This window comes from Plecotus auritus (assembly GCF_963455305.1).
Source record: "Plecotus auritus genome assembly, chromosome: 9".
Lineage (NCBI taxonomy): Eukaryota > Metazoa > Chordata > Mammalia > Chiroptera > Vespertilionidae > Plecotus > Plecotus auritus.
Window position 1 is genome coordinate 99,301,167 of NC_137783.1, and position 15,941 is coordinate 99,317,107.

Consider the following 15,941-nt stretch of genomic DNA (forward strand, 5'->3'; position numbering starts at 1 on the left):
ATATGATAGGTGCATAACTAATGTTTGACATATGAGTGAAAGAGTGAATGAGAGAGAGACAGTCCAGCTTCTGACTGGGATGTGATGAGGGGCACAATCAGATGACCCTTAGGACTTCACTCAGAGCTCCACATTTTTATTCCCAGAATGTCACTAACATAGAATGTCAGTGAGAGATTAAAAAAAAAAACAACAACAACAAACAAACAGAGACAGGAACAGGGAAAGTATGTGGGACCACCAACCAAGAATAGCAGAGACCCCTCAGTATAAACTGACCTTCCTATTGTTCCACATAGAACCAGGTTACTGCTGGAAGGAACTGAGGCCTAGAGACACCTCCTCCCACCCCAGGTCATTCCAGAGCATAATCCAGGCACAGGTAAAGGCTGCCACACTTCCCTCTTGCCCATCTTTCAACATCATTTTGCTAACCCCATGGAGCCACCCCTACTAAAAGATCTCTCAAGGTGATCTCTTCACTCTTCATGAGGAGAGCAACCCAAAGGAGTCATCAGAAATGTTTGTACCCATTTACCAGCCTGTCACCCACCAACTCCTGTTAGGTGAAACGGAAGCAATGTGGCTGGTCTGGTGTAGCCAGCAATTGTAAGCCTGTTCTGGACCCCCACCTGGTATTGTTCACAGGGAGGCTAATGGCTCATAAAATGCATGCAGATTAGCTCCCTCAGGCCCCATCTCTCAATTGGACCTGGGTGCTGGATGCCTTGGGGCCAGGGGTCTTGGTCAGACTCACGCATTTCCTGAGAGCCTCTCTGTTCTGGCCCAGGAAGCCAGGACCCCAACAGTTCCAAGATAGGCATTATAGATTCTCCATAGATGGTTTGGGTTAAATAAAAGCACCATCCACACACACACACTAAAAATCCTTAAGTTCTACCTTCAGGTCTACCAGGAAATCTGATCAAGAGGGCAGGTCCCAAGGCTCCTGATGGCTCAGACCAAAGCACAGGGCTCAGCAGGAAATGCTCCAAGTCTCCAAATGCATCCATGCCCCTCCCTGGATTTTCTCACTATAGCTGCTTCTCGTTCTTCCTTTTCCTGCAGGGAAGAAGCCACCTAAACCATGAGAAGGAGGTATTTGCCCAGGACCATCCTGAAGTGAACTCCCTGGAGGAGGTGGTGAGGCTGGTGAAGCCCACAGCCATCATAGGTAGGAGGGGGGAGGCAGCTCACTGCCCAGCCTAGCTAACTCTCATGATTGCAGGTGGAGACAGATGCTCAGCAAGGAGGCATAAGTGGCCCATGGAAACACAGCTCTTTCCCCTATCCCATGTCCAATTAAGTGCCACAGACTTTTACTGAGTGACTACTGCATAAAAACCATAGAACCAAGGCAGCAAGGGGCTTAAAGATGCATTTGTACAGTACTGTGGAAGAGCGCAGCACTGGTCTCTCTAACCAGGATGAAATGAGCATTCCTTCTCTGAAGTGGGGAGCCTGGCATTCCTCCCTGTATGGCAGGAGTAGCCTACAATAAAGGACAGGGCCCAGAAATGCCTTCACAGGTGCACCCTACCAGGGTATGGACCTGAAGTGGACCAGTGGTCCCTCAGGGATCAACAGATCTCAGCCAGCTCAAGCAGGAGGATCCTTTTCTCTCCGCTCCCTCCATCCCTGTGGCAGATGCCATCCCCAAGACTCCTGAGTCTTTCATGTTGCACCTCGTTCCCCCACCCTACCACCAGGAGAGGAATGGGCTGTTTATACAGAGTAGGCATCCCCACTACCCACCTTTTCCCTGTAGGTGTTGCTGCCATCGCAGGAGCCTTCACGGAGCAGATTCTGAGGGACATGGCCTCTTTCCACGAGCGCCCTATCATCTTTGCCCTGAGCAACCCCACCAGCAAGGCCGAGTGCACAGCTGAGAAGTGCTACCAGGTCACCGAGGTCAGCAAGGAGTCCTTCCCTCCACAGGCTGAGATGACATAGTAACAATAACTATGAGTAACCCTATGAGGGTGAAAAAAGTCCCCACATTGCTGATGAGCAAACAGGTTCAGAAAGATGAAGTAACTTGCCCAAGGGCACAGAGCCAATAAGGAGTTGGAGCTGACCCTCAAACTCAGGTCTCACTCCAAAGCCTAAGCTCTTCCCATCAAGCTATACTGCTCACAGTTCTAATAACACAGAGCTTTGACCAGAACTCAAGGTCACATACATAACTGTCACATCCTGGGTTGGCCCTCCCAGGAGGTGACAGGTGAAAAAGGTACACTTTCACCTCTCAGCAGTTTCTTGGCTACCAGGTAACAGTGGAGCTAAGCTTTCTGGTCATGAACGAGTGCAGTGTGCTTGGCACGATGCTGAGCATTGGGGAGAGGATGAAGGAAGGTCCAGCATTGAGACATAAGACTAGGCCACCATTGCTGCCCGAAACCGATCTCCAGTTCGTCTCTGATTTTCTTTCTGCCTCCAGGGCCGAGGGATCTTTGCCAGTGGAAGTCCTTTTGAGAGCGTGACTCTGGAAGATGGCAGGACCTTCATTCCAGGCCAGGGAAACAACGCCTATGTGTTCCCTGGAGTGGCACTGGGAGTCATCGCCGGCGGGATCCGGCACATCCCAGATGAGATCTTCCTCCTGACAGCAGAGGTATCACTCTCCCCGCTCCCTCGCATCCTCCCAATAGGGCCTATGATCTACTCCAGGTCCTACCCAGGGCCCCCAAAAATTCCTCCTCTGGTCTCTTCTACTCACCTGCTGCCAACCCTGGCAATGGATACCAAAGGACCTGGACCTCAAGCTTCTCTCAAAACCACTGTGAGGTTTGAACTTCTCTCAAAACACACACAGGGTTTTTAAGTGGGGAAAGGAAATAGTCAATGGGAGGGGTGTCAACAGGGGGCGCTGGCAGTGAGGAGACATAGCTTCTACTGCTCCCTGCCTCCCAGCAGTGCCCGTCTAGATGCCTAGAACAGAGGAGATGCCACCTAAGACGTCTGAAACTGTGGGCCTGTGAACCATGACTGGCGATGGGTTGTTCCAGCCCTGGGTCTGGGCCACGTCACTGGGATAACTGCTGGCAGAATAAGCCCCACTAGGGCAGCTGTCTGTAAGGAAGGGGATGGGCTGCATGTCTGGTTTGCCTGCTCTGAGTACCCAGATCTTGAGCACAGATCTAGGGGTGTGGGATGCCCCTGCTCCAGGTATCTCCCTAGAAAAGCTCCCAGAAGCGATCTTTACTAGACACAGTGAAAACAATGAAAGAATTCTTTAAGAATGACAGCACCCTTCATAATAATGCTCATTGATAATAACAGTTACAGTTATCATTACAGTTCCAGCTGACATTTATCAAGTGCTTCCTAAAGCACATTTAACCTGACTCTGAGGCATAGAAATGTCTCTTTTTATGCCCACGAGCTCCAAAGACTCTACTTGATCTCTGCATCCACTTGCACCCACTCCCCATGGCACTGGAGAGGGCCCAAATGCAGCCCTGTTTGGCCCCATTCCTGAGTCCCACCAGTTACCACCAGGTTTCTTCTTCCTACGTCTTGGTCTTTGAGTGCCAGCTCTGCGCGGCCATGCAGAGATGTCTCCTAGGGTTTCCAGCCTCCCCCAAACTATGTGAACACTAGCTACAGCTTTGTGCTGTGGTTCTGCCTCCCTCTAGTCGAAGTATTCTGTGCTTGTATTTCTTCTCGTTGCTACGGTCAGTGGTGGTGGTGTGTCCTATGGCTGTTAGAAACTTTCATTGGAGTCAGGTCCTGCTTGCAGTCGGCCTGAAAGCAAATTCCCCCATTGTGCAGAGACATGGTTGCTAGAGCCTTCCTGTGTGACCTGGGAGAGGAGTCTTTGGTGTGATGGGTTGGGCTTGTTCTGGGAAGGCGGAAACTGAGCTGCTTCTTCTTGGTTCTCTCCCCCCAGAAAATTGCCCACGAGGTCTCTGAACATCATCTGTCCCAGGGGAGACTATATCCACCACTCAATACCATCCGAGACGTGTCTTTGAGAATCGCCATCAAAGTAAGGAGAATCCTACTCCCTACAATACGTGTAGTGAGGCTCATCCACTTCCTCTGTGACTTCGGGAGGATGCAGAGGGTGGTGAGAGTGGCGACAACCCGAGCTCCTTGGGCTGCGCTGCATACACCCCAGAGGCTGACAAACTCCTGCCTGCAGCTCCGGCCCCACCCCAGCACCCACTCAGGCCAGTTCCAGGAATGATCCTGACTTTCCACTCAAACACCAGGCAGAAAGGTCATCAAAGTCCGTAGTTTTGTGGACCAGAATGTGGGTGGAATTTTTTTTAAATGAATCATAAGTGCCCATTTATACAGAAAGGCCAACTGGCATAGCATCGAGGAAAGAGCTCAAGCAGTGGGGTCCCAGCTCTCCAATCAGCGGCAGAGTCACCTGGGGCCAATCACTTCACTTCCCTGAGTCTGAGTTTCCTCTTTTTTCTAAAGGGGCCAGTAATTCCTATCTCCCAGAGTTTTGGAAAATTTTAAAACAGAAATCCACTCAGTGCCTTCTTGGCCAGAGTAGATGTTCATTCCTTTCCTTTCTCTCAGAATGAGTGGCCATGGGCTGACATTTCAGGGGAAAGTCCCACCCTAGAGACCATGTAGAGATGATAGGTTTTCAAAGAATCAGAACATGGTGCAATAATTCAGCATTGATAACTGTTGAATCTAGATGATGAATACATGAGGATTATTATACTATTACTTCTATTAGTATATATATTTTACATTTTCTATACTCAGTTTTAAAAATAATTTCAGAAAATGCACTGCACAATAGCATCACTCCCCATGAGTTGTCCAGTGCAGGATCCAGAATCAACCCTCAAGACCAACATTCCAACTCAGAGTCCAGCTGTCCCATGTCCAGTTTCTTCCTTTGGTGGATATTTAGATTAACAATGCTCTTCTGAAGCCAAGTATAAAACCCAGAGAACAATGCCCTGGCTGTTCTTCCAATTCAGCCCATTTGGAGGGGCTAGTATCAGGTACTGAACACTTGTGCCTGTTACCTAACTTTACCCTGACACCACTCTAGAGAAAGGTTTCATTACCCCCACTTTCCAGATGAGGAAACTGAGGCTTCACAAGGCTATGTCACTGCTGAAGACACTTGAGCATTTAGAAACAGAGGCAGACTTTAGTGTGAGACTTCTTTTTTTTAATATATATATATATTTTATTGATTTCAGAGAGGAAGGGAGAGGGAGAGAAAGATAGAAACATCAATGATGAGAGAATCATTGATCGGCTGCCTCCTGCCTGCCCCACATTGGGGACCAAGCCTGCAATCTGGGCCTCAGCCCTTGACCAGAATTGAATTGGGGACCCTTCAGTCCGCAGGTCGACGCTCCAAACCAGCTAATGGTTTGGACAGAAAGCTCAACATCCTTCCTCTCCAGTGGCTTCATGGGCCCCAGTTCATGAGAAGCACACACCTGGTTCTTTAGGGTATATTTCCTTCCACAGGCCCCCAAACAAGGGTCCTTAGGCAGGTTTCTCCTTCGATCCAGTTCCTCAGCCAAACATGTTTTTCCCTAGGTTCTGGACTTCGCGTACAAACACAACCTGGCCTCTTATTACCCGGAGCCCAAGGACAAGGAGGCCTTTATAAGATCCCTGGTCTACACTCCAGACTATGACTCCTTTACACTGGACACCTACACATGGCCCAAGGAAGCCATGAACGTTCAGACAGTCTGATGCAGTCCCTGAGGCTGGTGTGGGGCTGGATGAAGCACAGAGTAAAATAACACTGATAATATAAATGGATTCCAAAATGGCCATCCTTGTCACTGTGTTTTTCCTTTGAACTTTGTGGTGTGAGGGGAGATGTCCAGGCATACAGTAAATGAAAGCCTTGTCCCTACAGGCCCTGAGTTCACTTTTCTTAACCCTCCTCTGACCTTGTTCCAAAAAATTTCCTTGTCTATTAATGGCTATATTGGCTAGCCCTAGTGGGAAATCCAGAATCCTGCCTAGAACTTTGCTTGCCAGGATCATAATAAGGCAGGACAGGTACAGTGTCTTCAAACAAACAAAACTCAATCAGAATCTTCCTCTGACTTCTGTTTCTCAATGAGAGTTCTGGGAATCGTTCTTTATCATGTGGATATGGCTCCAGTACTCAGGACCCAAAATTGGACTGTGATCAATCTATATACTCATCAAAATTGACTAGTTAGAAATAGGGCTGGGAAATCTCTTACTAATTTTGAGTTGCTATAGATACTCCTGATCAAATGAGTTCAGTAAATCCTCTTGAATATTTATGAGACCCACCCTGCAAATCTCATTTTGCTAATTGTTGTTACCATATCCTTGAGCCTTTCAGAGTTCAAGGCCTAGAGAAAGAGATGAGATATGGACACAATTCATTTTGCTAAAAAGCAGAAAGTGTTAAGTCCATGAAAGAAGTGCAGGTAATGGTGGAGGGTGCTCAAATAAGGGAGAGGATACTTCCTATGAGAGCAGAAGAAAAGGCTTTAGAAGGAGCAGTGTTTGCACTGAGTTCCAAGAGTGAAGGATAGGTGGAGGCAGCCACTGGCCAGAAAGTGTGACCCACCCATCAGGGAGTTCAATCTCTGTTAGAGGAATACACGCCCTTTGAGTCTCCGATGGATGCGGGGGCTGATGGGCTGGAGGCAGCTCGCTAACTAGTCAGAAATGATCATTGCCCTGTAAGTTGTTGAGTATTACACATTCCTTTTTGGTTATTACTAAAAGGAAAACCAGAGAAATGTGGGTGCGGAGGGTCAGGAGGACAAGGAGGCAGGAGGAAGCAAAGTACTGAGGAAGGAACACCATGGGGAGTTCTGGGAAAGACCTGATTTCATTTTCCTGGCTTTGGAACACTCTCTCTTCCACCCTTCATACTCTTATATAATTCAGCAAACCAAGCAGTTTTCTTATAGAATGGTGTCAGTCTGTCCTGTGTGTTTCTTAAACCGAGTTCAACTATAGCCTTCACTTCCCTCATGTTCATCAGAGTCTACCATGGAGTGGGGGAGAAGTGGGGGGGGGGGGGCGGGACGAGCCTGCAACCCCTGCAATCAGAGACTGCTAAATTCCTAAAACCTATTGGGATGGTAGTTTCCAACCTCTAACTTCATTGTAGAACAAAGAAAACAATAAACCATGATTAGGGACCTACCACTGCCCACCCCTATATGTAGAAGATGCCAAAGAATAGAATAGCATTTCTCTCCCTCTCCCAAGCTTTCTCTCTTTTTCTTCCTCTCACCTCCAATAAATGAGTTTAGAAAGTCATAGGATGCAAGGTCAATATACAAAAATCAATTGAATTTCTATATACTTGCAGCAAACAATATAGAAATAAAATTCTATTCACAATAGCATCCAAAAAATACTTTAAAATTTAAGAGTGCCATCCTTATACACTGAAAACTACAAAACACTGCTCATAGAACTTAAAGAAGATCTAAATAAATAGAGTGTACCATGTTCATGAATTTGAAGACTCAATATTGTTAAGGCTGCAATTCTCTCCAAATTATCTATAAATTCAACCCTATAACTACCAAAATCCCTGAAGGCATTTTTGTAGAAATTGATAGGCTGATCCTAAAATTTATATGAAAATACAAAGGACCTAGAATTGCCAGTTTTTTAAAAAGGAACAAAGTACACTACCCAATTTGAAAACCTACTATAGAGCTACAATGATCAATACTGTGTGGTCATGTAGATCAATGGAACAAAAGGGAGAATTTACAAATAAGTCCTTACATTTATGATACTTTGATTTCTCAACAAAACCACCAAAATAATTCAATGAGGTAAAGAATGGTCTTTTGAACAAATGAAGCTAAAACAACTGGATATTCACATGCAAAAAAAAGAAAGAAAAAAAATTAGACATTTACCTTATACCTACACAAAAAAAGTAACTCAAAATTGATCACAGACCTAAATGTAAAAGCTAAAACCATAAAATTTCAAAAGAAAATATCTTAGTGACTAAAAGCATGATTAATAAAAGAAAAATTGATAAACTTTACTTCATCAAATTTTAAAACTTTTTCACTTTGAAACACACCAATAAGAGGGGAAAAAAACAGCAGAATATATATTCTTTTCAAGTGCACATGAAACATTTTCTAGGATAGACCACATGTTAGGACACAGAATAAGTCTCAAATTTAAAAAGATTGAAATCATATCAAGCATCTTCTCTGACCATAATAATGCTATGAAACTTGAAATCAATCACAAGAAGAAAAAAAAAAACAACTTAATAACACGCAAAGATTTGGAGACTAAATAACATGTTACTAAGTAATGAATGGGTTAACGGGAAGATCGAGGAATAAATTAAAAGATACCTTAAAACAAATGAAAATGAGAACACAACAACTCAAAATCTGTGGAACACAGGGAAAGCAATCCTAAGAGGGAAATTCATAGCATTACAGGCCTATCTCAAGAAACAAGAAAAAGCTCAAATAAACAACCTAACTTTATATTTCAATGAAAAAGAACAACAAAGTCCAAAGTGAGTAGAAGGAAGGCAGTAATAAAGATCAGAGCAGAAATAAATAAGAGTGTGTGTGTGTATATATATATATATATATATATATATATATATGATCAATGAAATCAAGAGTTGGTTCTTTGAAAGGATAAACAAAATTGACAAACCTTTAACCAGACTCATTAAAAAATGAGAGGACCCAAATAATTAAAATCTAAAATGAAAGAGAAAAAATAAAACTGACATCAAAGAAATACAAAGGATTGTTAAAAAAATATTATGAACAACTATATGCCAGTAAATTGGACAATCTGGACAAAATGGATAAATTCTGAGAAACATACAATCTTCCAAAACTGAATCAAGAAGAATCAGAGAATCTAAATAGACAGACTGCAATTAGTGAAACTGAAGCAGTAATCAAAAAATTCCCAACAAACAAAAGCCCTAAATAAGTTGAGAAAATTGTACAGATACATGCAAAAAAAATTGAAACTACACCACCTTCTTACACCACACACAAGGATAAACTAAAAATGGATTAAATACTTAAATGCTAGATACAAAACCATAGGAAAACATAGGCAGTAAAATCTCAGACATTTCTCATAGCAATATTTTTTCTGATATATCTCCTCAGGTAAGGGCAACAAAAGAAAAAATAAACAATGGGACTAAATCAAACTAAAAAGTTATTATACAGCAAAGGAAACCATCAACAAAATGAAAAAATAACCCACTAAATGGGAGAACATATTTGCTGATAAATCTGATAAGGGGTTAATATCCAACATTTATAAAGAACTTAGGAAAATCAACACCAAAAAACAAACAATCCAATTAAAAAGTGAACAAAGGACCTGAATAGACACTTCTTCAAAGAGGGCATACAGATGGCCTATAGACACATGAAAAGATGCTCAACATCACTAATCATCAGAGAAATGCAAATTAAAACCACAATGAGATATTACCTCACACCTGTCAGAATGGCTATCATCAATAAATCAACAAACAGCAAATGCTGGTGAGGATGTGGAGAAAAGGGAACCCTCGTGTACTGTTGGTTGGAATGCAAATTGGTGCAGCCACTGTGGAAAACAGTATGGAAGTACCTCAAAAACTTAAAAATGGAACTGCCTTATGACTCAGCAATTCCACTTGTGGGAATTTATCTGAAGAAACGAGAAACACTAATATGAAAAAATATATGCACTTCTTTGTTCATTGCAATGTTATTTACATTAGCCAAGATCTGGAAGCAGCCCAAGAGAACATCAGTAAATGAGTGGATGAAACAGCTGAATACACAATAGAATACTACTCAGCTATAAATAAATAAATAAATAAATAAATAAATAAATAAATAAGAAAAATTTACCCTTTGTGACAGCATAGATGGACCTGGAGAACATTATGCGATGTGAAATAAGTCAGAGAAAGACAAATATCATATGATTTCACTCATATATGGAATCTAATTAACAAACTGAACTAACATGCAAAATAAGCACAGACTTTAGATGGAGAATAGTCTGACAGTTGGGTGGGAGGATGCTGGGAGACTGGAGGGATTGAGCAGGGCGGGGAAGAGAGAACTCATGGATATGGACAACATTGTGGTGATTATGGGAGGTAGGGGATGGGTGAGGGTGAAGGTGAAGGAGGGTATAGGAGGAGTAAAAATGGTAATGAGGAAAAATAAACAGAGGGGGGCAGGGAGACAAGCAATAGACTGGGAGACATGGTTAGTCTTATGAAAATTAAAACCACAATGGAATACCACTTCACATTCACCAGAATGGCTATAATTTTTTTAAAAAGACAAAGTAAGTGTTGCTGAAGATTGGAACCTCTATTTCTGGTAGGACTTTGTCTCTTAAGTACAATGAGATTAAGGGAGATTTCGTCTGTCTTTTAAGTTTGCATTCTAACTCTCCAGGCTCTCTCAGCCTCAGAACTCAGCAGGTGTCATTTAGAATGGTGGATGCTGTGGTTGCACCACACAGGTCGCTCTTCTGGTCTGAAACACTCCTTACACCAGCTGTCAGGAGTATCAGCAGCTGAAGGTTCACAGGTGCATCCTCCCTCCCTGAGAATTACACTCGACTAAAGGAAAATGCTTCACCCAAGGTTATGCCCTCATCCCCAGGGGACAGCCTGCATCCAATGACTACCTGATTCAAGTCCAGAGGCCCAATCCCCTTTCCTCAATTGGGGACATCTCTAAATGGCCATCCCAGTTTCAGAGCTCCCTGAAGACTGGCTGAAGCCATTGCTGCAAAACTACATGTATCTCCACTCAACTTCTTCTGCTGCATGCTGGTACTCTTGCTCTCTCACAGGCATTGCTGAGAGGACTCCCCGGTAAACCTCCAAATGCAAATCTCAGACTCAGTATCTTGTTTTCTGAGGAACTCAACTAGTAACATATGGAGGAAACGCGCCAAGCTTCTTAATGTTCCAGTCTGTTGCACCCACACACACACACATGACCACCAAAAGCCTTGCTGGGTTTCTCTTTCCCTCAATAGAGACCCTCTTCAAAGACCATGCCTGTTTTTTAATCCCAGGCCAGAACCAGTAAATGCTACCAGCGACCAAAATGACCACTTACCTCAGCTCCTTCCTCTGGAATTCCTATTCACCTAGTCCTTGTTGCTTTCACAGCTCCCACGTCTTTCAACATATGATTTAAAAATTTTATCCATATTTTTCTGATTGTTACAGGGTGGATGCTGGGCTTCCATGACCTACTTCATCCTATCTAGAAATAAAAGTATCTAACATAGATTTTTAAAATTCCAAATGCATAGATATTAACTTTTTTCCTAGTTTAATTGTAGTCAGAAAAGTATTTGTATTATTCAGATATTTTTAAATTTACTGAAATTTTTATGGTTGTCTATTGTAGTCAAATTTAATAAAATATTTCATGTACTTTGAAAAAATATGGCTCTTCACTGTTGGATGCAATACCCCTTATGTGTTCATGGGATTAAGCTTGTTAATTGTTTTGTTCAAATCTTTATTCTTACAGATTTCTGAAAGGACAGTAAAATTTCCCACAACTGTGGTAAACTTATCAATTTTCCTTGTAGTTCTGTCCATATTTGCTTTATATATTTTGGGTCAATGTTGTTTGATGCAAAAGTTTAGAATTGTTATAACTCCCTGGTGAATTGAAACTTTAAATAATGATTTTCCTTATCTTTAGTAATGCCTTTGCTTCTACTTTACTAATTGACACAGCTATACCATCCTACTTAAATTAAGTCTCTTTCCTGAATTTCAGATGCTTAAGCTCTTATACCAGCTGGTGAATGGTGAACAATGATAAATTATTTCTCCTGCAGAACTGTGTTTTCAGACAGAATGAATATATGTTTAAACTAACATTAAACATATCACCATTTTAGCAATCTTATATAATGAAAGCCTAATATGCTAAGTGTCTGGTCAGCCAGTCGGCTATTCAACCAATCAAAGCATAATATATTAATGATATGCTAAGGCCACTCAACCACTAGCTATGACATGCATGACCATCAGGGGGCAGACGCTCCAACTGGTAAGTAAGCTTGCTGCTGGGGTCCAGCCGATCAGGACTGAGTGAGACAGGTCAGACATGCCCTGGAGCCCTCCCTCCCGCAACGCTGCCCTGGCTGGCCAACTTCCTGAGTCTCTCCCCAGCCTCAATCGTGCACAGGTGGGGTCCCTTGGCCTGGCCTGCACTCTCTCACAATCCGGGACCCCTCAGGAGATGTTGGAGAGCTGGTTTCAGCCTGATCCCACAGGGCAGGCCAAGGGACCCCACTGGTGCATGAATTTGTGCACCGGGCCTCTAGTTATATAATAAAATAAAGTATTAAGTACCCAAATATTACCTTAACACAGTTCAAAAAGCATGTAAAATGTCTGATCAATTCATTGGTAGAAACCCACTTTTTTGGTTAGGAAGACAAGGAAAAATATCACACTTCAAATAAAAATAATAGTTAATAAACAGTTTCTGACAGATATGGCAAAGAACTATAAGATTTTCAGAAATTTTAGAATTAAAATTGTTTTAGTTACAAAGCATCTCTACCTTTAAAAAATGTTTACTAAGCCCTGGCCGGTGTGGCTCTGTTGGTTGACCATTGTCCTGTGCACCAAAAGGTTGCCAGTTCACCTTGGTGCTTCTCTCTCTCTCTCTCTCTCTCTCTCTCTCTCTCTCTCTCTCTCTCTTCCCCTTTTCTCTCTTTCTAAAAAATCAATAAAGACAATTTTTTTTAATTTACCAATATGAATTGCTAGACACAGTCAGGCATGTAGAAAATATTTATTATGACTAAATTATTCATTACATATGAAGGAAAGACACCGTGTTTTACACAAAGTCACAGAGGGAGTGGCAGGCTGAATCAGCGGAACCCCCACAGCCAGAATAAAGCTGGGTGCCATCCCCCATCCAATGGCAGCAGGGTTCTATGGGGCCGGGAGGAAGGCAGGAGGGGAGACCCTGTCTTCATGAATTCGGTAAGCGGTTAAAAAACACGCTACTCCTGAAAGCACTGAAACCGCACAATACAATTTTTCAGATGTTAAAAAATAAGAACTTGGACCAGGAAGTGCATGTCCAAACTCTGAGTTTCACACAAACAGCCCAGAGCTCTGCAGGAGCTTGTTCAGCGGCCACTGGTGGCTGTGGCCCCCGTTGGAGGTGCTGCGCTGGCACTGTTTGCAGCGCCGGTACTTGTCACACTGGTCCAGGAGGAAGAGCTTGTCTGAGGCCCTGAGGAGAGGTGAGGAAAGGCAGCCATGAGCAGGCGTCCCCAGAGTCCTTGCTGGGGGCCCCGCTAGGAAGCCAGGGCAGGGGAAGGGATACAAAAGGAAAGTAACCCCTGGTCCCTGCCCTCCAGGAGCGTACCACCCACCTGTCATCTCCCATCTGCTTTTGCTTTCTCTTTAAAACCAACCAGTTCCTTCTTCCTGCCTGCTGCCTGCTGGAGTCCCTGCCCACACCTGGCCTAGGTCTTTGGGACACAGGTTTGCTCTGCCATGCCCTTGGAGCAGCTGTGTTATCTTGCTACTCAAAGTCATTTCTGTGTCTCCTCTATCCTTGGTCACCATGTTGGTCAAGCATGCTTCCAAAATCCCCCTGTGCTTAATCTCACTGCCTTTCCCCCAACACTGAGAAAATGGCTTGAAATCTCCAACTCCCCTTTTCCTTCCTCTTCCAAGCAATCAAACAACCCCACTTCTCCTTGGGAACCTATTTTCCATGTCATCCCTCATACTTTCATTGTCACAAAATATGGGTTTTGCACATTACAAAGACAGGCCAAAAAGAATGCCTTAAAAGAAAATCTAAAATGAAAAGGAGAGTTACAGATCGAGATCCATTATAACAAATTTTACCCATGATAACAATTAGTTGCTAATTGGCAATTTAAAGTATTATTTGGGTATGTTCAGGTTTTTACAGCATTTGATTGTATAGGCTTGGCCTGTTTTTTCAAGTTTTTAACATTCTATGAAATCATACCTTACACTTGTAAAGTGTTTTAATTTTTAAGAGTAGTACTTTTCCACCTCCTTATTTGAATCCCAAAACTCGTGTGTTAGCAAAACCAGGGAGATGTTTACTTCCCCATCTTACAAATAAGAATGTATTAGCTGCCTCTGCAAAGTGCGTGCTAATTTTCACAGCCACAATTGATTCCCTAACTCTAGAACGTAAAAAGATAGCTCCAGAGAGGAACAGGGATATAATGATACATTTCAAGAAGATATTTTTGGTTGGTTCTATAATGAGTTTCTCATTTTTCCAGTTGCCAATCTTGCCTACAACCCCTTGACTCTGCTCTTCGATGACCATTCTGTAAGCCTTGGATGTGTTCAGATGGAAACTCAGTCTCCCTATTTCCAACTAGTTATTTCCAAAGACAATTCCCACCCTCCTCCCCCGATGCCTCCCCACCCTCCACAAAAAAAGAAAACAGAGCCACCCTATACAGAGGCAAAGATTAGGGCAGAGATGGCAACTACAGTATAACACATAGCACAATATTCTCCAAACCCATATTCATAGCAGACATTTCTAATACATCGAAGCCATTTTTCTCACTGAACCCAGAATTCTTTTCCCCGTAAAATTCACTAAGCAGCCACTACTGATCAACTGGAGTTGGCTCTTGAAATCCATTGGCCATCCCACGATTAGAGGAAAGTAAACGAGGAGCAGAAGGGATTTTCTTTGCAAACCCAGAACTTCTGGTTCCAATCAGGTATTACCGCTCAAAAGCTTTCTCCTCCCAGTCCCGCTGCCTCTTCATCTCAGCACTCCGCTTCCAGTCCTCCTGTAAGCTTTGGTTCATTTTGTTCGCTCTCTCCAGCTCAGCATCTCTGTCTGCCACGTGCCTGGGGAGAACAGAATAGTCTGATTCTGTTCACAGTCCTGGGAAGAGCATATACACCAACCTCATGAGCCCCATTTCTTTTATAGTAAATTAAACAAAAACCTTCTGGTTTTGTTTCTTTGAAATGTACCAAAAGATATGAACACTGTACAAAAATACCACAGTGAAACTCCTAGCTCTCAAATAATGTATGGGTTTAGGACCTTTCATCTTCAATCCTGTTTAAGTTAGCAGGATTGAAACCTCTTTCCAATTAGCAAATTCAGCCTTGAAAGCTATTAATTTCCTTTGAGGCTAATTTTTAAAATACATTTTTAGTATTGGTAGTATTACAGATATCTCCCATTCCTCCCCACCACCTTTACTCCCCTGCCTCCCAGCCCCTACCCACTCCTCCAGGTCTTCACTACCCTATTGCCCAAGTCCATATCTATATATTTAAGAGGCTAATATGCTAAGTGTCCAACCATCCAACCAGTCGCTGTGATGTGCACTGACCACCAGGGGGCAGATGCTCAACACAGGAGCTGCTGAGCTGCAGTGGTTCTCGGGTGACACACCCCGAAACCAAAGAGGAGGGAGCCCGATTCCTCGTGGGGCTGTGCGATTCCACCTTCGGCTGTGGGTTATGTTGTTGCTGGGGCACTGTTGGCCCCAAATCTGGTTTACTGCACACTTGTGTTTGTGTTCTACACCCTGTATAATAGCAACTTTGCAGAGTGCCCTCTCGCACTCCGGGACCTCTGGGGGGGGGGGGGGGGGCGGGATGTTTGAGAGCTGGTTTTGGCCCTATCCCTGCAGGCCAGGCCGAGGGACCCCACCTGCCGGAGGGACCCCGCTCGTTCCGCAAACGATGGGGAGGGACCATGGGAGGTTGGCTCCAGGGCGTGTCTGGCCTGTCTTGCCCAGTCCCGCCCCATCGGCCACCTTCTAATTAATTTCCTTTCAATGTGCATGAATCCATGCACCTTGTCACTAGTAAGTATATAAGTTCTTTGGTTTATCTCTTCTCATCCCCCCCCCCCCAATTTGAGGCTAATTTAACTGCTCTG

General features: G+C 43.6%; 2 protein-coding genes across 5 annotated transcripts in view; one reads left to right on the forward strand and one right to left on the reverse strand.

Moving 5' to 3' along the window:
- ME3 (malic enzyme 3) overlaps positions 1-5,861 on the forward strand; it is a 196,550-nt gene extending 190,689 nt beyond the window's left edge. For all 4 annotated transcript variants that reach the window (XM_080687267.1, XM_080687266.1, XM_080687268.1 and 1 more), the window contains 5 exons: positions 1,069-1,174; positions 1,769-1,911; positions 2,441-2,614; positions 3,893-3,991; positions 5,533-5,861. In XM_080687267.1, coding sequence (XP_080543393.1) covers positions 1,069-1,174; positions 1,769-1,911; positions 2,441-2,614; positions 3,893-3,991; positions 5,533-5,694 — 684 coding nt within the window. In that variant the 3' untranslated portion in view covers positions 5,695-5,861. The remainder of the gene's footprint in view (positions 1-1,068; positions 1,175-1,768; positions 1,912-2,440; positions 2,615-3,892; positions 3,992-5,532) is intronic.
- Positions 5,862-13,120: 7,259 nt separating this feature from the next.
- CCDC81 (coiled-coil domain containing 81) overlaps positions 13,121-15,941 on the reverse strand; it is a gene marked incomplete at both ends in the record, with an annotated part of 44,345 nt that continues 41,524 nt past the window's right edge. Inside the window, 2 exons of the mRNA XM_080687272.1 lie at positions 13,121-13,262; positions 14,765-14,890. Coding sequence (XP_080543398.1) covers positions 13,121-13,262; positions 14,765-14,890 — 268 coding nt within the window. The remainder of the gene's footprint in view (positions 13,263-14,764; positions 14,891-15,941) is intronic.